The sequence below is a fragment of the Lycium barbarum genome, chromosome 4 (assembly GCF_019175385.1).
Source record: "Lycium barbarum isolate Lr01 chromosome 4, ASM1917538v2, whole genome shotgun sequence".
Taxonomy (NCBI): domain Eukaryota; kingdom Viridiplantae; phylum Streptophyta; class Magnoliopsida; order Solanales; family Solanaceae; genus Lycium; species Lycium barbarum.
In genome coordinates this window covers 143,693,765-143,715,437 of record NC_083340.1, presented here as the reverse complement: position 1 = coordinate 143,715,437, position 21,673 = coordinate 143,693,765, and the positions used below count along the sequence as shown (strand labels likewise).

The window sequence follows — 21,673 nt, the reverse complement described above, 5'->3', positions numbered from 1 at the left end:
TAGGACAAAAAAAAAACAAATTATTTAAGGGAAGCAAAGAGGGGAATATTTGGTGGATCGGATAAATAAACATATTAGAGACACTAGTTCAAGCAGGCCCGTGCTTAGCCCGGGCCCAAACTTAAAATTTAAAAGTTCTAAATTCAGTTATTGTATAATTTGAATCATACTTTTATTTCTGATATTAGATTTATGGTAGTAGCGCGTTAATCATGTTTTGTCGATAAGTTCTCATAAGAATCAAAGTTTTTTAGTCACATAATTGGATAATCTTTAAAAGTGATATTTTTTTAGTAAGAAGCAAGTTTGGAAGAGAATTAGTAAATAATAAAGGGACACACGTGATTCGATATACTACAAAGTAAAAAGATTTACAAGTAAATAATTATAACTGATCGAAGATCATAAATTGGGAACATTTGGCATTTCTATAAATTTGTGAGCATATAATTTCTTTAGCTATGGAAGAAATAGATTTCTTTTAAACTATGTAATATTTAAGTACACATGTATTAAAAAAAAAATTATGATACCTCAAACAACGTCAGAAAAAAGTAAGTTAATTTTGTTAAACATGAGATAAATAACTCATCAATTATATACCAACACAATTTCCCAATAAAAAGATTTGAATCGCAAGGTTCTTATAAAAAATGAATAATAAATAAGTTAGCCAATGATATTTAATATAAAGATCAAATTTCTTGTTAAATTCTAAAAGCCTCACGTTAAACAATTGAAGATTCTATAAGTTGTTAAGCAGAGAACTTTCATTGTTCTTCGGTGCAATACTGTACATGCTTTACTTAGGGTAACACTAAATATGCATATTGTATTATCCCTTTTTAAATAGTTACAACATGTTAAAAAAAAGGTAGCTAATTATATTGTCTGTTTCTGCTTCTCATTTTTCGGAACATCAATTTAGAACATCATACCTTATTTGATATTTTCAAAATTAAAAAAATACTACACAAAAACAAGATGCGGAGAATTTAAAAATAATTTCATAATGCACTGGGTGAAATGTATCATCTACAGAGTAATATTAAAAATTTTGTATAGTGACGTGTGGAATCTTCACAATTCACAAATTATAAGTATTTCTAAAGGGCCGAAAGTTTTTAAACTTTTATCAAATTGAATAATGGCAATTAAGTAATAAATAACCAAAGTTGGGGTAATATTGAGGCATATAAAGATGCACTATAGCGCATAGCCGCATATGACTTCACCTGGAAACCATTAGTTTGAGGGATTTGGTATTATCGAAAAAGGGCTTCAAAGTGCCTCTATTTACACCAACACACCTTAGTAGTTTGAAGCAATAAAGGGGAGAGATAGGGGTAAATTTAGAAGAGAGAGTTTTTTCGGTTGAGGAGCCTAGTTACAATCTAACTTGAGGACCACAAAAATTGTTGGATCATCCCTTATTACATATAGTAAAGTAATATAAGGGTCTACCATGAGTTCATAAACTGTGTCTACATGTACAATATTACTATAGCATAGAGTGAAGGCCGGAGTGTATTAAACTATTGAAGGGGCCATATTTAACACTGAGAGGACACTCTATTATTGGTTCTTTAAAAGTTTGTATGTGTCATCTCAATTCAGTGGGTGGGACTAGTCTCTACAGCTAATTGGTCCATGTGATAATGGTTCTTTGAGGAAGAAGACAAACTTATTCAAGAAAAATTTCACTGTAGATTCATGTTATGCATGTGTCTTTCAGCAAAACAAAGTTGGAAAATTTTGTAAGTGTTCTCCTTTTTTAGTCTTTTATTTTTCTAAAAAGGGGGTATAATATTAGCATCTACTAAAAGCAAGTGTCCCTTTAGAAGCTAAAAGAGTTATAGCTCTCTACTCCATATATAAAATGGGAGTAAAACATAGTTTCACTAGCTTTGTTGACTACCAGTTGTATTGCACTCACTACTAAAAAATGTGAAATTCAGAACGGACATTTTAACAAATTTTTGAAGGAAGCTCCGTCGAAATTTTACCTTTTTTATTAGTGACTTCTTCTAATTCTACTCATGTTATCAATTATGTGTTATCTACGGGAAGAGCAAAATAGAAACACGATTAACAAATATAGACATATTGAACTCATATACAAAGCTATGAAGTATTTCATAGGCAAATCTCTACATCCAACAAGTCAATGACTAGCTTGGTCTCCTCCTTGTATAGGTCAAGTGATTCTACAAAGATTTCATGTTTCTTGTGAAAAGGGGTCATATAACTAAAAGTATTTTTTTTGGCCATAAAACCAATCTCCACTGTATAAGAGAATGATCAATTGATCAGCTGGTTTTGGCTGGTGCATGGCCAACCCAAGAAGTTTGGGTCCATATATAGCCCTTTCAGAACCAGATCATAGCTCAATTCACTGTGGGCCTCATCATTTACAGATTCAACTTTTTGTTGGGCCCAGTGACCACTGGACATTATCTTGTCTAAATTGGGCATTCATCCCTTTTCTTTAGAGCTAAAATTATTCAAATAACTACTTTATTGTAGCTTCCTATCATTTGTAGCTATCCTTTTAAATATTACCATTTATAGTTATATTTTAATAAAATAGTGTATGTTTTTGCATGTATTTGTTGCCAACAAATACATGAGAACACAGTAAAAAAAAATAGGATCCTTGATTTTAGCCTTTAACGGTGGAGCTATTAAATTAGATATTAATATATATTTTTTTGATGTATTTTAGTGGTTTTTTTTTTGCTTTGATGTATTTTAGTGATTTTTTTGATGTATTTGAGTGATTTTTTTTTTCTATAATGTATTTCCGTGTCTTTTTTTTTTTTTATGTATTTCAGTGATTTTGTTTTTTATGTATTTTAATGATTTTTTTTTATGTACTTCAGTGGCTTTTTTTGATGTATTTCAAATACATTGTGTACATTCCAACTACATATGAAGCTAAATACATTCAAGTTTTCGTGTATTTGAATGGATTTCCACAAATACATTCAGATACAAGAAAAAATATTCAAATACATGACAAATACATTCAAAAACAGTGTGTTTGGCTATTAACAAAATACACTAAAAAATACAAAGACAAATACATTCAAATCTAGTGTATTTGTGAGATGTAGATTTTTTGAATGTGTTTGTATTTGGCTTGTAATAAATACACACAAAAATACAAAAGATACACATGGCCAGATCTGAGACACCACCACCAAAAACCCTAATCTGAGACACCAACACCACCAAAAACCCTAATCTCTCCACATCCACATTATCTTTTCCACCGCCATCTCAAATTCAGTGTTATCGCCCCCACCACCAAAAATACACACGGCCAAATCTGTGCCATCGCCGTTTGCATCTTCTTTTTTCTCGCCGAGTCTTCATCGCCGCCGTCTGCATCGTGTGCCATCTTAGGCCACTCAAACACCCGCCAATCACCGGATAGAGTGAAAAGAAAGAGAGGGGGGTGAGCACAGAGGGAGAGGGAGAAGAGAGAGAGGGGCGGCGCGGCCGTGGTGATGGTGGTTGAGAGAAGGGAAGAGATTTTTTAGGGTTTTGAGAATTGAAAAATCTGAAATGGGTAGTGATTGGGAAAAAAGAAAGATATATGAATTTGGGTGTGTATTTTTTATATAACTACCAATTGTAATTTAGAAAAGTTAATTAGCTACTAAATATAATTAAATAAAAGGGTAGTTAATATTAATAATTAGGTCTTAAAAGAAGTTATAATGAGTAAAAATTCCTTCTTTAGAATTACAGCAAAATAGATTTGGGTCATTTGCATGATTACCCTTCAAAGGCACTGGTCTTTGATTTTTGGCCCTCAAATTGGTGGTCTTTAATTTTTATCCTTCACTAAAAATTCCTTGGTTCGAACCCCCGCTTAATCAAAAAATTTTTTAAAAAAATCGCAAGATAGAATTTGGATTCGCAAGGCAGAGTTTTGCATGCAAAACTCTGCCTTAAGGCAATTTTTTTTTTTTTTTGTTTTTTACTTAGTTGGAATTTTACAAACCTCTGCCTTGAGGCCTAACTTCTGCCTGAATAGGCCTAACTTTGCCCGAATAGGCCTAACTTTGCTACAAACTTCTGTCTTTCAATTTTTTTTAATATTTGACTGAGCGGAGGTTTGAACCTAGAACTCATGGATTTTAAGCGAAAGACAAAAATTAAAGATTTCTAATTTAAGGGACCAAAAATAAAGAGCAATGCCTTTGAAGGGCATTCCGCACAAAAAAATGAATATATTTCACAATATACACGATCAATATATTTTAACATGTATAACAAGGAACATCCTTTCATTGAAATGTGCCCCCTTAGGCATTGCTAAATCGATACCTAGGATGATAGTAATATGGACCTAAACAGAGTATTTATGATATGTAACTTAAATAAACACCTATTGTTTTTAGGCTTCTAACCAATCGTAGTTACTATTTTCTTAATTACAATTTGTAGCTACTTTTTAGCTCTTTCGAGTGTATTTATGTGCATTTAAATGCACAGTTCCAAAATACAGTCAGTCAATACAGCTATATTTTACTTGTTTCGCGTGTATTCGGGTGTATTTAGATACACAGTTTTCTCCTTCGGAAATACAAAAGTACAAGCGAGTACAGAAAATACACTATATTAACACCAAAAAATGAAGAATACAATCAATTTCGGTCAAATCTTCGACGAAAATACAAAATACACTATATTTAAAAATGGAAAATACATAAAATCCGATCGGATCTCCGGCTAAATACAGAATACACTGTATCTACGAAAAAAAATGGAGAATACACTCAAATCCATTTAAAAATATACTGCATTTATACACTGTCTTCAGATCTGCAACAACTTCACCGGAGATCGTACAAATGTGACCCTGTTGAATAATGTATTCAACTATGTATTAAATACCAAATTTCAAAACATAAGGCTTCATTTGCATCTCTAGCGTCTTATAATTAGTATCCCTCTCTTGCTTCGATGACCGGCGATTCAATGACACATGCGTATACCTCCAATGACCATACGATGATGGTTTTAGTACTCTGCTACTAGTTCTTCAGCGGCTATGGAGCTCTGGTGAGAACTCCGATCCGGTTATGGATGACTTCGCCTATGAAGTTAATGGTGATGGTAACGGAGGGCGTCGCGGCACAAACAAGTTTGTTTTTCAGATCTGGGTGACTCTAGTGGTGACGGAGGCCGTCGTGCGCAGGCGATTTTGTATTCGCTGCTCATCGGCAAATACACCAATTCTGGCGAGGCAATATTGGTGAAAACTGAGAGAGAGGGAGAGATGGGAATACACTAAATCTAGGATACAATGTAGTTACGAGCTGTAAATTGAATACACAATATAGTTATGAATGGTAATTTATTTAAAGTGTAGTTATTATACTTAAACACCTCTTATCGTTAGCTATATCATATAAAAATTTCTTTATGATATTCAGGATCGATTGATAAATCCGATTCTTATTAGCTTGAGATTAAGGCAGTAATTGTTGTTGTTGTAGTAGCAAGTAACATCCTTACAAATCAAGTTGTTGATCTTATTTTTATGGATAATAATTTCTTAATTGATTTAATTGTATTTAAAATATTTACCCTATAAAAGTTAAACTGGCACTAGTGGGAGCTTATTTCATGTTGGTATTTCTATTTGCCTATTCTCTTTCCAAGAATTAAAGTTGTGGTCCTACTTTATAGATTAAAAGGAGAATATGCATAGAACGATATGACCAATACTTCAATACAAAAAGACCTTTATTTTATAGTGCTAAATCATAATGAGTTTCTTTTTGTTTGAATATTACTTGTAATTGGAGGACCATCCCTTTAGAACTTTGCAACTTCAGAACTACTTTAATTTTGTACTTTTAACCTGTGAGTTTTTACACATGAAAATTGAAAGAAGCAGCTTTTATGGAACTTGAATAAAAACTAGCATTTTGAGATTTTGACAGTTTCAAACTTGAAACTTAAAACACTTTTGATCTGCTTTTTGCTTCTTTATACAAAAAGTATTCCTTACGTTAATGGAATACAAAAATATTTGTTTTTATTTTCATTTTTGCATGCTGGCGAAAGAGTTTCAATTAAACCTCCTTCGAACCATGCATCTCTTTTCCTAATAGGGTGGTATATATTGCCTATAGACAATGTTTGGGACAAGATATTAGGATCTAACACCCACAGTAAATATGAATCGAATTGAATTTTGGTATGAAAACTTATTAAATGATAACTTTCAAATTCGAAGAAACCCTAATCTTCTAGTTATCCAAAAAACAGACATCTTTTGTCCGTGGTAGGAAAATATTTAATTACTTTGGTCCTATACTATGCTTGTAGTACAACATAACCTACCAAATATAAATTAGTTAATTAGATGATATTCAGTGAGTAGTGATTAGTGACGAATAGAAATATACAAAAGCTTGGTAGCTTTACAACATGAGACATCAAATGAGAGCAATATGCATGCGAGTACCAAACATAAAATATAAAAAGGGAAGTGAGATTCGTTTAAAAAGACAATTTACTATTTTTAACAAAAAGAAATAGTATTTCTACCACTTACTATTTTAACGTTGATTAGTTGGTCCATGTGCTACCAATTAAATCATTGTAAATATATATATATTAGATTTGCTGAGCACAAGATTCAGTATTAAATAATACAGATATATAGCTGTAGTATCCCTGTGATGGTGGCTAATTATAAACCTTGCAATTTTCAATATAATAAATTGGGTGTGGAGGGGTCTCCTTGTATTACTACTCATGAATCATTATTCTACTAGTCAAAATTAAATTATCAATGTCCCTAGCTTTCCAACGTTATGGGACCCATGTCAAGCATGATCTCTTATACAGTTTGTTTATCAAATAATTTACGCCTTAGCACGTCAATGAAAAGAATTTAAGTACATACCAAAACAATATATTAATTTTTACCTTTTAGATCAACCTTATCAATTATAGCAGGATGCTTCTTCATAACTTTTCAAATTAGCATAGAAAGGTAAGTAAATGCAATCTGATGATGTAAAAAATTTAAACACGGACAGAGCGAATTTAAGATTTTGCACAATGAGAGTTGATATATATATATATATATATACACTAGCCTCTATAAATGTGCACTTGCGCGTTATTTCCTGTCATTATCACAAAAAAAAAATTGAGTAATATTACTTGTAATTACATTACAACTTCCGTTAATATATAAAATCAATCCACTACTGATTCCTATTTAATTTGTGCATCTTTTGTTTAGATTTCAAGATAATAACAATGTTATCTCTGTTCTTGATAGTGTAGATATTTCATGTAGTCACGGTTCTATTAGCTTTATGTTTTACCCAAAAAAGAACTTTATGTCTTCTCTTCTAGGTTGACGTGAAAGCTGATTTAGTAGTTTCTTGATATCTAGAATTGAAAGAATCTTAAAATCACGTATGTTTTGCATGATATTATACAGTTTACTAAGTAAATTTACCAAGAATATAAAATAAAATTAAAGTATAAGTGTTGGAGGGTAGTTCATTCTTCACCATCTGGTGATTAGTCAGAGTCGATTTTGTAATTATCCCTCCGCCTAACACAAATAACTAAATAAAAGTAAACAGTAATTTATGGCTAGTTATTTGACAAATATTATAAACTTTGATCTATTTTATTGAGTCAAAAGATTCCATAAAATTCTATGTAATGAATGTTTCTAATACACTTGTATATGAAAACTCAAACCTATTTGATTGTTATACTTGTTAGTACTAATATGTCTTAATTCTTATCTTAATTGTTATTCTTGTTTACTCACAATGAAGGTTTTTAATACACTTGAATACGAAAACTCAAACTATTACTGTTATTACTCTTAATTAAGAAACATTAACTTTATGGTTGAGAGAGCCAAATAATAACTACTGTCTACGCTCTCATAGTCATAGTTTAACGCTTAACACGATGCAAAGAAAGAGGATCTTGTTATTTGCTGTAACATCGAAATATATTATCTTTGTACTGATTTATGCGAAGGAGTATGGAGTATAAAAATCAGATCATCTAATTTACAACATATCCAACATAACTTTGATCTTTAAGGTGTATTTAAAATAAAATTAAATATTTGAAACTATATAAAAAAAAACTACTATTCCCTCCGTCTCAAATTATTTATCGTGGTTACTAAAAATAGTTGTCTCAAATTATTTATCGTTTGAGAAATTCAAGGCACAATTAATTATATTTTCTCCATTTTACCCTTAGTAGAATTTTGTCATTAATGGAGATGACACATAAATTGAGTAGATATTTAATGGAGAAAGATTATAACTTAGACATAAATAAGATTAAAATTAGTCAATTAATCTTCCTAAGTAATATTTTTTAAGAAATGTGTAAACTAAAAAACGATAAATAATTTGAGACGGAGAGACCCTCCTGTCCATTTAAGGCGGTGACTACATACTAAGAAGAACTTGTGACTAATTTGCTCTTATTTATATCTTTAGTTTTTCATGATATTAATATTTTTTTCAATTATGTTCATTCTATTTATTATTTCTTTCAAGAACAATAAATATTCAGAGTAGTATGAAAAGAAGTACACATTTATTAGGAAGAAATATAATTATACACAAAATAAATAAATTAACCATGAGCATTACTCCCTCCAGTGAGCAATAACTGACTTTTATAGTCTTGGTACACTCATTAAAATAGCACTTAATAAAATTAATTAAGAGGCTATTTGCTTAAATTACCCATCGTCTAATTCTTATAGAAAAATGCAAGGAAATACGTTTTTTTTTTAATTTTATTCAGATAATTTTTAATCACTTGTTTTGGATCAATCTGATAAAGTAAACAACAACAACAATATATCCAATGTAATTTCATATGTAGAGTTTGAGAAGAGTGGAGTGTACACAGATCTTACACTTAATTTTATGGAGGTAGATAGATTATCTTCGATAGACCCTCAGCACAAATAACATATTTCAAAGCAGTTTCAAAAAGAAAATGCGGCAGAAGAAGACATCACAATAAATAGGAAAGAAGTTCACAACATTTGAAAAAAAAAAAAAATAACAGCAGTGAAATAATATGATAACCGAAGCACAAAACTATGAGAACAATGTAATAAGTACTCCCTCTGTTCGCTTTTATTTATCCACTTTTGACTTTTCACGCCGTTTAAGAAATAATAAATGAAGTGCATAATTTACCAATGTACCTATATTAATTAGTGCATATTTTTTATTGGATTTGAAAAATGATTTGAAGTGAGTAATTAATACTATGGATAAAACAGGAAAAAAGAAATTGTCTTTTCTTGATATGCTAAAAGTGACAAGTAAAAGTGAAAATTTATTTTTAGAATACTAAACAAGTAAAAGTGAACAGAGGGAGCCTTAATCAAAATATTTGTCCATTTACAAAACCAAGATAGAATCAGTCAAAATTTTCCTATTTTGACCTTAGCATTAATTATTTTTTAAAGTAACCAATATTAATTAAAGTGCAATTTATTGGAAAGATATAGGGATAATATAGTAAAAATGCACTTTTATGTATAATTTCTTAAATGACGTGTAAAAGGAAAAGTGGACAATTAATATGAGACGGAGGGAGTACGAGAGAATAAGACATGACAATAAATAGGAAAATAGTACATACTCCTTCCTTCCCATATTACTTGTCCACTTTTCCCTTTACACGCCCCCTAAGAAATCATAAATAAAAGCGTATTTTTTCACTACATTACCCTTATCTATCTCTAATAAAATGCACTCTAATTAATATTGATTACTTTATAGCAATTAATGTTAAGGACAAAAATAAGAAAACTGTAATTAATTCTATCTTAATTTTATAAATGAATAAGTATTTTGGAATGAATATTTTTAGCAATGTAAATAACTAATATAAAACATCAAAAATAGCAAAAATAATATGATAAGCGAAGCACGAAACAATGGCGGGGGCATTTGTTGAATTTCACAGCCGCCTTAATCGACCTGTCTCATTTACAACATTCCTAAGTCTACCACCAGTCAAAATCTCTGACCCCGCAATTCAGTTTCTTTGTTTTTTTTTTCTCCAGCGCAGACACACAAGTTCTCCCTTGTATCCGCGTTACACCCTATATTTTCTCCACCCCCTTTAACTTTCTCTCTCTACACTCCATTTTCGCCAAAAAAAAAAAAAAAAAGAGTATATTTCTGAGCTGTACGTATAGCTGTTGTTGTTGTGATTTCCTCGATTTGTGCTTCACCGATCAGGTTAGGTTACTTTGAATTTAGTTTGATTAGTATGATTTGACGACTGTGAATTTATCAGATCTGATACTGTTAAGTTGAAGTTTTATTTGGTGATTACGAGACCTATTTGATTGTTTTACTGGAATTGATGATTTCTTGTGTGGATTTTGGCTGTAAGTTGAGAAAATAAGGCTTTGATTGCTGGTTTATGTGACTCATTTGATTATTTTACTGGAATTGATGAGTTTTTTGTTTGATTTTGGGAAGTAAGTTGAGGAGATAGGGCTTTGATGTGTGATTTTTGGCTGTAAGTTGAGGAGAAAAAAAAAGGCTTTGATTGCTGGTTTATGTGACTCATTTGATTTTTTTTACTGGAATTGATGAGTTTTTGTGTGATTTTGGGCAGTAAGTTGATAAAATAGGGCTTGTTATGTGGCTCTATTGAGCATTTTACTGGAACTGATGGTTTTTTTGTGTGATTTTGGCAGTAAGTTGAGGAGATAGGGCTTTGAATGCTGGTTTATGTGACTTTAATTGATCATTTTACTGGAAGTGATGATATTTGTGTGATTTTGGGCAGTAAGTTGAGAAAATAGGGCTTTGATTGCTGTTTTATGTGACTTTAATTGATCATTTTACTAGAATGGATGATTTTGTGAAGTTCCGTTTGGTGATTATGAGACTCATTTGTTGTTTTACTGGAATTATTGAATTTTTGTGTGATTTTGGTCAGTGAGTTGAGAAAATAGGGCTTTCATTGCTTGTTTATGTGACTTTAATTGATTATTTTTCTGGAATTGATGTTTTTTTGTGTGATTTTTGGCAGTAAGTTGAGAAAATAGGGCTTTGATTGCTGGTTTATGTGATTCAATTGATCATTGTACTGTAATTGATGATTTTTTGAAGTTTCGTTGGCTGATTATGAGACTCATTTGATGGGTTTACTGGAATTGGTGATTTTTGGCAGTTAGTTGAGAAAATAGGGCTTTGATTGCTTGTTTATGTGACTTTAATTGATTATTTTACTGGATTTGATGTTTTTTGTGTGATTTTGGGCAGTAACTTGAGAAAATAGGGCTTTGATTGCTCGTTTATGTGACTTTAATTGATCATTTTACTGGAAATGATGTTTTTGTGTGATTTTTGGCAGTAAGTTGGCGCTTGTGAACTTACCAGATCTGATGCTGTAAAAGTTTGATTTTTTGAAGTTTCGTTTGGTTATTACTCATTTGATTGTTTTACTGGAATTGGTGCTTTTTTGTGTGATTTTTGTTTGTAAGTTGACAAATTAGGGCTTTGATTGCTGGTTTATGTCACTCAGTCAATCATTTTACTGGAATTGATGAGTTTTTGTATGATTTTTGACAGTAAGTTGAGGAGATAGGGCTTTGATTGCTGTTTTTTTTGTGAAGAGATGGCGAACCGAAGGGAGGATGAGAAGAATGAAAGAACTATACGGAATCTGCTAAAGCTTCCTGACAATCGACGATGTATAAACTGTAATAGTTTGGTACGTTTGATCTATCTTGTCTGTTATATGAATCCTCTATATCGGTTCTGTTCTGCCCTATTTAATGCTCTCTATAGCCCTTGAGAGGGTCAAAGTACCTAGCTTTAATGTGAACTCGGAACATAGATTCTTCAAAGTTTTTTTGGAAATAACATTTACATCTTTGGAAGTTGAATGAAGAATTTTGTAATTCACCCTAGTTAATGACTTGATCCCAAAAAAAAAAAAAAAGTCACCCTAGTTAATGATTCAAGATATTTAAACATGTTCGGAAATACAAGGTAAAATAAAAACTTCTTTGACTCATCAAATTGCAAGTGTCACGTAAAGAGGGACACAGGATTAGTTTGTTATGCTTAATCAATTAGTTAACTACGTCTCAATCCAAAACTATTTGGCAATGGTTATAGGAATGCTCTATATCTGTTCCGTTCTGCTCTGTTTATTAGTTTAGCGTTTTGACCCTTTTTTAATTAACTTTCTGTTGGTCTTAATTCAACTTTTTTAGCTGCTGAATTTCTTCTAGTATTTGAACTGTGAATTGTGCATGTCCTTCCATTTGATCTATATCTGTTCCATTCTGCTCTATTTAATAGTTTCTGATAAGCTTGGAAGGATACAAAGAAGATTAGCATGACCTTTTCATAAGAATGATAAGAAAACTAAGGCCAAATTTTAATGATGAACTGTCTTAACTAGGAGTGCAGGGATGTGGAAATGCATGTCCAGTGTGGGTATTAGATTAATATGTTTGCTGTGTTTAAAGTGACTGCATTTCTCACTAGGTTCGCATGTGACATGGTGTAAAGCAGAAGCAAATACCATGATATGCTAATTGGGGATACTCTAAATCTAATCATAACGTAGGCAGTAAAGTAGGCCACTTCACCACCTCCTTGCCATTTCTTTACTCTAGAGGGGAACTTCACTTATAAACCTACATTTGATCCCATTCTCCTAAACAAAAAGTAGCGACATTTGATTCCAAAATACCACGAGTATTCCAAGTCTTATTAAATAAAGTTTAGTTTGTTTAGTTCTTTTAATATTCCCAAGGTCACTTATTCATGCCACTCCAACAGTTGACGTGTTTGAAATCTTTACATGGTACCAGTAGCGATTGATTTCTGGTTATAAAAAAAAGTATGCCAACTTTTTTTGAAAAAGTTGAACATCTCTTGAAATCCAGAGGTGCAGTTAATAAAAAGATGTTCTTCATTTGGAAGGAATGTATTAAGAGGAAGAGCTTACTACTTATTCTTCAAGATTTGCTTTTCTTAGATGTCCTTGTCTAATATAAATTTAGATGAGAAGCATTAATGAGATAAGTCTTATTATAGGATTTATTTTCATTTTCAAAAAAATATTATAGGATTTATTTCGAAATGAATTTTGAGGAATGCTATGCATTCGAGGGTGAAAAATCTGGATAGAAGATATTTTCTTAACTTAAAAAAGAGTAGCTTTAACGATAGTAGTAAGTCAGAATGATGACAGTAGCATGTGCATCCTATATTTCCCGTAAAACAGAACACACACATATCTACTGTGTTTTCACTGCTTTAAACTAACTTCAACTCCTTCGCCTTGCTCTCATCTTATCCTGGCGTGCTTTTGACAATATGACCCGTCAAGAGTCTTAGGTTGATGATTAATAAAAAATATCCCAGCGTGCAATCCCACATAAGAAATATATGTTTGAGGGATTAAGAACAAACACCCCAGCGTAAAATCCCACATAACAATATGCAATGTTTGGTTTTTGAGGAATTAGGAAAAATAATGCTGCAAACTAATGCAGTGTTTGGTTAGCTGTATTAAGTAATAGTCACATTAAGTTATACGAGAATCTATATATTATTTTATGCGGGAGGGATATGGAATTACCGAGTAAAAATTTATGTTTATTAGTAATATTAAGATTAATATATTTAAAATTTCCTTGAACTAGGTAGCCTCTGCATAACATTCCTGGTAAAATTACTTTTTACATAGCAATCTCTATATCTTTTTCACCATATAACATTCTCTTTATTCTTATTCTCTGCATAAATAATCCTTCTATTCTAGTTCCACATAATTAGCATGTGAACCAAATGACCTCTTAATGGTTTGTTTATGTACTTTTTCATTTTTCTACTTCATGATGAAATAGGTCCTTATCTATAATGAAGACAATGTTTCTTCTGCTGCTTATGATAGATTTTTAGTTTTAAAAGTAGACATGGTTTGCATTTGGAAAATATTGATTATGCAAGCTCCTTTTCCAGCACACTTCTCTTAAAATGAAACAATGCCTTTATTGACGATGAGAGAATTATCACATTGATTTTGGTTTGAATTTTCTTGTCGACATACATATATAGAGATAAGAAGCTTCATTTAAAACTGGATATATCCAGTGTCATTATAGATAAAGATTGCCCCATCTCCTTTCATTTCGTTCGATTAGATGTATTACTGGAAATAATTCCCGTAGTAAATTCATTAATTATGCAGATTTAGTGCTAGTTTTGATTGCAATGGTAATAGCTCTTGCATTAGTGTTACCTATCAAAAAAGAATTCCTTGCATTAATTATGTTGCAAATGGGTAACGATACAACTATTAGCAATACATGTACTAGAACAAATAAATGTAAAAAATGGCCCTTTAAACTATTACACTCACATTTAATTGATCTTTAAATTAAAAGAAAGTTTTATAATAGAATTTTATGTTAAATGGAGGATTACTAGATTTATTTATTTATTTATATCACATTTTAGCATGCCTCTTTTCAAATTTCCTCTTAAGATTATCATCCTTGATAAAACTAAAAGCTATCATTAATGTAACCCAAATTATTTTTTAGGTTAAATTAAGCAGAATTTAGTCATGTATGTTAATAAAACCAATATTAGATCAAGTGAATTTAATATAGGCTATAATGGTATTATTGGAAACAAATCCTTATCCAATTTAAACCAAAGAAATGTTTTAAATGATGCACCGTGTATCTAGCTTTTACTAGGATGAATTAAAGAACCAATAATAAATATAGTAACCTTACAGCCGTTGATTATTATTCACCATATTACAATCTTTTTGATATAATTCTTGTATAACTTGGTCGTATAATAAAAAGACTCATTAATGTATATACCGCAGAAGCTCCTAAGTCATTTCTTGGATGATTTTTCTTCGCTTTCGTTGGTAGCCTCTCTTATTTGTCTGAATTTAGTTGCGTAGCAGGTTTCATAAAATATTATCAACAGTCTTCTTATATAATGAAATGGCAGATGTATAGTAATATATATCATACTTTTCTGTCTAACAGGGGCCACAATATGTTTGCACGAATTTCTGGACATTTATTTGCACAACGTGCAGTGGTTTACAGTAAGTGCTGTTATTCATAAAATGCTGCAACCCTCTGTGGTGCTTAGAATGTTTCCTGGCACTATAAACTCCTTTTTAACTTATTCCTTGCTCCCTGTTCTATATTTGAATATACTGGCAGTCGGGAGTTCACCCATAGAGTGAAGTCAGTATCCATGGCTAAATTCACCTCACAAGAAGTTAGTGCCCTTCAAGGAGGAGGAAATGCGGTATGTATGTTCCTTTTGCTACAAAGCGCCACACCTACTTCTGATGTCATGTTCATATTCCTTTCATTGCTGGTTGCCTGACTCCTGGCTTCTTATTTTCTATTTTTCTTGGGGTGGTGGGGCGGTCATTTTCACAGAGTGCAAAGGAAATATATCTGAAGGACTGGGACCCACAGCGTAATTCTCTCCCAGATGGCAGGTTTGTGATCTTAATAAAATTATGTATTTGATACTTATTATTGACCCAAAATGCAGTTCTAATAGTCTGTGTTCAGTAATGTAGAGAGGCTTCGTGATTTTATTAAGCATGTGTATGTGGATAGAAGATACTCTGGTGAAAGGAACTTTGAGAAGCCACCAAGGGGAAAGATGGTGCATATTCTATTCTGCTCATCCTTAATTTTCACCTTCATAATAGCTCAGTGTGCTTGTTTATTTTTGTTTTTTTTAAATTTTTTGGAAACTGCTCATTATGGTTGTTAAAAAAGAAGAATTTCCATGATGTACTCACTTAAGCATTTCTTCTTGTTCTAAAACTTTTAAGGTCCACTAGCTGAACTCATTCCGTCTATTTCATGTAAAACGTGATATCTGCAGGCTGAAGCTGAGAATTTAAACGAGAACAGGAAGACAGATACCTACCAGGGTGGCTCTCGAAGCCCACCAAATGAGGAAGTATATGAGCGTCGATACAGCGACAGGCCTAGTCCTGGTGGGAGAAGTAGTGGTGCAAGAAGTCCCGGATTTGATCAAAGAAGTCCTGCCCGTGCTGAAGTAATCAATGACTGGCGACGTGAGGATAGATTTGGGAATGGAAGGAGATCTGACGATGGTCGAATTTCTGATGGAGGTTCCAAGTTTGAAAGCCTGTCACCTGACCGTCAAAGCGACCTTGACACATCCAGTCCCCCAATGGTTCGACCTGTTAGAGAGATTCTTGGAGATAGTGTATCTCCCCTTCGAGTTATTGAACCTCCGAAAACCAATGGTGGTAGGTCTGCTGCTGATAGTTCCATGCGAACCCAGGTGTGGATTATATCCTATACAACAGCATATGGTATTTGATTCTTTTGGATAAGGGTATTAAGCTTTGTTTCGTTATCTAGTAACACAGCCATTATGATCCCGGCTTGTTCCCATAAGACATCCTATGATATCTGATTCTTTTTGAATGATGGTACAATGGTTCGGTTTTTGATATAGTTACACATCTTTTGGAAACAATTTACCCGCTAGAGTCGGGTAAATTTCTGGAGAATGATGGCATTGATATTTGACAAAGGGCTCTTTCTCGATTGTTCTCAGTAACTTCTTATTTAACAAATAGGAAATATGTACATCTAGATTTCACATAACTTTTAGCATTTTCAAACTGCATGCGCTTAACCAAAAATGCCTTCCCTACCCCCATTACTCACCTAGCCAAAAGGTGCGAAATATGCTCCACATTTACTTCATCAGTGTACTTTTTCTTTCATGGCTTTTCCATTGCTTGCCAATTTAATAAGGTGCTAAACTACTTTATGTAAATGGTGCAGAGGACTGCATCTTCCACTAGTCTGGCATCCTCCAACGGGAACCCTGTTGAACTTAAGAAAGAAACCTCATTAATCGATTTTGATGATGTTCCTGAACCCCCAGCTTCTGCACCGGCACCACAAATACAACAATCTGCTACAGTCATCCCTGTTGCACAACCAACAAAACCTGCTGCTGACAACTGGGCGAATTTTGATTCATTTGCAGAGGTAAAAGCATCTCCAGCTCCTTCAAACACCAATCTACTGGATGTACTCTCAGAGTTGGCTGCTCCAGCAACTGCAACTGCAACTGCTCCTTCAGGAAGTCCTGGTGGTAGTGCAGCTCCATTCACTCCCTTCAGTAGTTTTGCTCCTGGAGCTGCAACGATGGACAACTCAGCAGCATTTCCTCTTGGTGGTGCTCGGGCTGCACCCACTGGACCGACATCAATACTGCCGGTTAGTGGTGGTAATGCCTTTGCAAATACTTCCGGTGGACACTGGTCTAATATGCAACCTCAGCAGACTTCCTTGTTTCCTACGACTGGCCCACAGGCTATACCACAGCTTTCTACTCCAGCTGCTGGTGGACCTTCTGGCAATCAGGTAGCTTTTTAGTGCTGCGTTGTCCTTGAGGCCAACTCGCTTTATCCTTGTGTTTTGTACTGATCATTGTGAATCATGATCTTTGCTCTTTCAGCAATGGAATTCTTCAGTTGCCCCGAGCACACTTGGTTATCCTAGTTCAGCAACTGCCCAAGTGCCTCAAGCTGTAAACCTTGTCCTTCAGGAAGCCACTTCCGCAGTTGCATCTCAAGCTTCTTCTGTCGAAATCAAATCTATCGGAAGAAAAGAACTGCCTGCGGTAAGTTCTTTTCTATGGTTTTATCGTGTTTTTTGACTCCAGTGCACGAAGGGGAGCCATGGCATAACTGGTAAAGTTGCTGCTATGTGACATGAGGTCACGGGTTCGAGCCGTGGAAATAGTCTCTTGTAGAAATGCAGGGTAAGGCTGTGTACAATAGAATTTTGTGGTCTGGCTCTTCCCCGGACCCAGCGGGAGCTTAGCGCACTAGGCTGCCCTTTTTTAACTCTAGTGCACATGATATATTTAGAAGATTTGTATAGCCTAAATTATGAACATTTGTCTAGGTTAAGTAGTTCTCTCTTTAGTGGATTGATACATTCAAATATTCCTGTATTCTGAGGTAATATTTCTGTGCAGGATTTGTTTGCTGTAAATTATTCTTCAATCCCTGGAGCTTATCCAGGCTGGCATACTGGTCCACATCATGGCTATGGGTACGCGGGGCAATACAACATGTCAATGGTATCTGTGCTAACCCAAAGTTTTATGTTGGACTCTGCTATTTTATTGTCAGGGCATGCTTAACTCTCTGGCACCTTTGCTCATGGACTGGTTACTGTTTTTTTTTTCAGGCTACAAATGCTCTGCCACAGCCATCAAAATCAACAAATCCTTTTGATGCCGTAAATGAGCCACCTGTACAAGCCCCAACGGTATGTGAAAATAATCTCACCTTAGTTTGAGTGAATTTGTTTGTCACCATTTATGATGCAGAAGGCATTCGTATTGAAAGAGAATAAAGGGACCCTATTCTTCCATCGGAACCTTCCCCCCCTCACGGAAAAAGAGAAGAAAGGAAGTACCAAAGATTTTTCTTTGGAGCAAATGAGAGGAGAGGAATGGAGATATGTTTGGTTTTATACCTTTTGGGACTGTACTGATAAGCTGATTGATGTTTGAAGACATTTCAACTTGTGTTGACTTGCAAGAAAAGGATTCGAGCATTAAAATCAGATATAGAGGGGGATATCGATAACTTATGGTGATATCAGCTGATTATCATATGCACTTCATCATATTTTATTTGACAAGTTTTTTACTTATAGTCCTATTATTCCTCAAAAAAAAAAAAAAAAAAAAAAAAAAAGAGAGAGAGAAACTTGTTTGATTAGTTGGTTAATACTAGTTGCTGAATCAACCACAAAACCTTTGTGCTTGACCCTAAAGGGGAGGAAGCAAAGCTTTATTTTGTGGGAAATATGTTAATTGACAGTTTTTTTCCACCCTTGATCTCGTTGAGATTTTCATTTTTCAGTTTCCATCAATGGCATCATTACAAGGTGCACTACCAAACATGGCAGCTCCAACTGGATTGGTGCGTACATCCAGCCTCGGTGCCCCAACTTTTCATCCTCCTGCCATGCCTCAGCAAGCACCATCTTATGCATCGCCGATTCCACAAGGTAGTATCAGTTATCCCCTGTTATATTGCTGGTCAATTTTTCGGATGCTGATGAAATCTTAATTTTTAGGCTCATACATGGGGCATCAAGTAGCTGGTAGCATGCCACAGAGGTACTTTTGTGATTGCTATTCCATTTTGTGTCTTGCACATTACAGCATCAGTTTAGCTTTCTCTTACCGTCACTGCAGCATCCTTCCCCTGTGTAGGACACAACAAATGAAGTGTAACACTGAAACTCTTTGGCTTTTTATTGTGTATAACTTGTTTTCCATTCAGCTGTATATATGGAATTCATGTTTGTAGCCTTTTTAGCAAGGTGGTCTTGTTTAATAGCTCAATTTTGCAACCTGTCCTTCTCAAGATGACCTACTTTCATTGTTTGAAGAACTCATACATTCAAGGCGTAATACTGAAGGAGTGCTTTTCATTTTGCAGGCCGCCAGGAGTAGCAAGTTTTGGCTTTGATGGGTTTGGAGCTCTAAACTCGAATCAACAGCAGGGTGGATTATATTCTGCACCACCTACCCAGAACACCTTCTCTTCTCCCGCAGGAAACCCATTTGGATAAGGAAAATTCATTTCTAATGTGATTGGCTTTGAGCATCGTCTTGTCGTTCCCTCTGGAAACATCGAGTCACGTTATATTCGTAGCTGTTTGCTGTAGAATATTTATGATCGAGACGTTCCCGAGGGTTATGGCATTCATCACCGAGCATCGGATCCTCTTTTACTGTGCTGCTGCCAAAACGAACTGTAATTAGATGCTGGAAGAGGAGCTAAAGGATTTATCAATGAGTGGAACCTTCACTGCGAGACATATCTATTATGTGCATTTTGCCTGCTGCACCTTAAGATGTGTATTAATCTTTCCCCCCCCCCCCCCCCCCCCTTCTTTTCTTCGTATTATTCATTAATCTTCTTTTTTCATCCCTCCCCTCTTGCCCTGAAGTTGTATTGTTTTACTTATTTTGGTTTTTGTTAGTATTATTGTGATCAGTGTTTCCAGTGTAGAACTCTGGCTGTATTGTACAGTTTGTATTACTAGTACGATAGGATTTAATGTAATATCTGCATTCTTTTTTCTTTTATTCCTTTTACGGTTGAACAGAACTGTGCAGTTTCCTGTGGTGCAAATATTTTGGACTCATGCGTTTTATGTTAGTGTAGATGAGAGGTTAAGCTTTACAAAAACCTCACCAGCTCTTGATTGCTTTAGTTGGCTGTCTGTAGTTCCAAGCTAATCTTCTCTCAAGTTTGTGACAATCAACTCAACTTTTAGATTAACTGATTTTGAGCCCGTTTGGATTGGCTTATAAGTTGACTTATAAGCTGTTTTTAGCTTTTTTGAGTGTTTGGCTGACCAGTTTAAAGCCATTTTGTACTTAAAATAAGCTCAAAAAAATAATTGAGTCCATTTGACTTAGTTTATCTAAAGCAGCTTATAAGCTGAAAATAACTTATAAGCCAAAAAAAATAAGTTGGACTACCCCAACTTATTTTTTTTGACTTATAAGCTGTTTTCAGCTCAAAGGCATAAGCCCATCCAAACAGGCTCTTTGCCGGGTCATAATAGGCTGGTTAATAAATGTGAAACTTACATAACTAGCTATCTTTTAATAGCTTCTAACAAGACATAACTACAAAATTGTTAATTACGAATAGTAGCTAGTTTTTATGTTAAAATGCATGTATTTCATTTTTTTGAAATACAGTGAAATACACGACAATACAAAATCGGATTGAGTAAAAATGGGCTATATTTTTTTTAACAGATTCTTCTTTTTGAATGGTAAGTCAAATTAAATCAACCATATTTCACGCATAACGGCTGATGTTCAATAACAACTCACGTCTTTCTCTCCCCCTATTACTCCATTCCAAATAGAAATACGCTGAAATATATTAAAATACACATAATCAATGGCAAAAATAATACACTGAAATATACTGAAATGAGATAAAACATAGTGAAATACACATAATCAATGACAAACATAATTAACTATAAACAGAAATACACTAAAATATATTGAAATACACATAATCAATGGCAAAAATAATACACTGAAATATACTGAAAATTAGATACACTGTTTGTTAATACACTGAAATATACTGAAACATTTTATCAAACACTTAGTGAGCATGAAGCTCCACAACTCTCATCAATGGTGTTTTTACACCAACCACCTATTCTCTTGCTCCTAGATAACGCTATAATATCATATTGCTATAATCAATACTATTCTTCATCACTCATAAAATAAAGAACACCACATGATCAGCAAACACAAGTAGGATTTTCCTTTTCTTTCGGCCCATCCATGGAGATTTAGCAGATGAATTGATATGGCTGAGCTTCGGCCATTGGCTGGAGATCCTTCACTGCTTTCCTTGTTGTCACTTCCTCCACCAACAACAACAATCACGACAACCACCGTGACAGATATCGTGAGGAAACAAAAATGAATTGGATTCTAAAAAGGGAGAGAAAAAAAGTAAATATTGA

At 33.7% G+C, this 21,673-nt stretch overlaps 1 protein-coding gene and 1 pseudogene across 3 annotated transcripts; both read left to right on the top strand.

The window, feature by feature from the left end:
• The first annotated feature begins 10,111 nt into the window (after positions 1-10,111).
• Positions 10,112-20,311, top strand: LOC132636775 (probable ADP-ribosylation factor GTPase-activating protein AGD14). Of its 3 annotated transcripts, none has more exons than XM_060353800.1 (14): positions 10,112-10,292; positions 11,684-11,781; positions 15,101-15,162; positions 15,284-15,371; positions 15,509-15,570; positions 15,647-15,743; positions 15,969-16,397; positions 16,910-17,497; positions 17,592-17,756; positions 18,117-18,221; positions 18,332-18,412; positions 19,015-19,162; positions 19,232-19,274; positions 19,600-20,311. In XM_060353800.1, exons 2-14 carry the CDS (start codon positions 11,686-11,688, stop codon positions 19,730-19,732), a joined length of 2,097 nt encoding a protein of 698 aa, XP_060209783.1. In that variant the 5' UTR covers positions 10,112-10,292; positions 11,684-11,685; the 3' UTR covers positions 19,733-20,311. The 3 variants fall into 3 exon arrangements, with proteins under 3 accessions (XP_060209783.1, XP_060209781.1, XP_060209782.1); XM_060353798.1 differs by having other exon boundaries at positions 10,113-10,292; positions 11,640-11,781; XM_060353799.1 differs by lacking the exon at positions 10,112-10,292 and adding an exon at positions 10,760-10,850 and having other exon boundaries at positions 11,640-11,781.
• Positions 12,364-12,459, top strand: LOC132638875 (U6 spliceosomal RNA; annotated as a pseudogene).
• Positions 20,312-21,673: the final 1,362 nt, after the last annotated feature.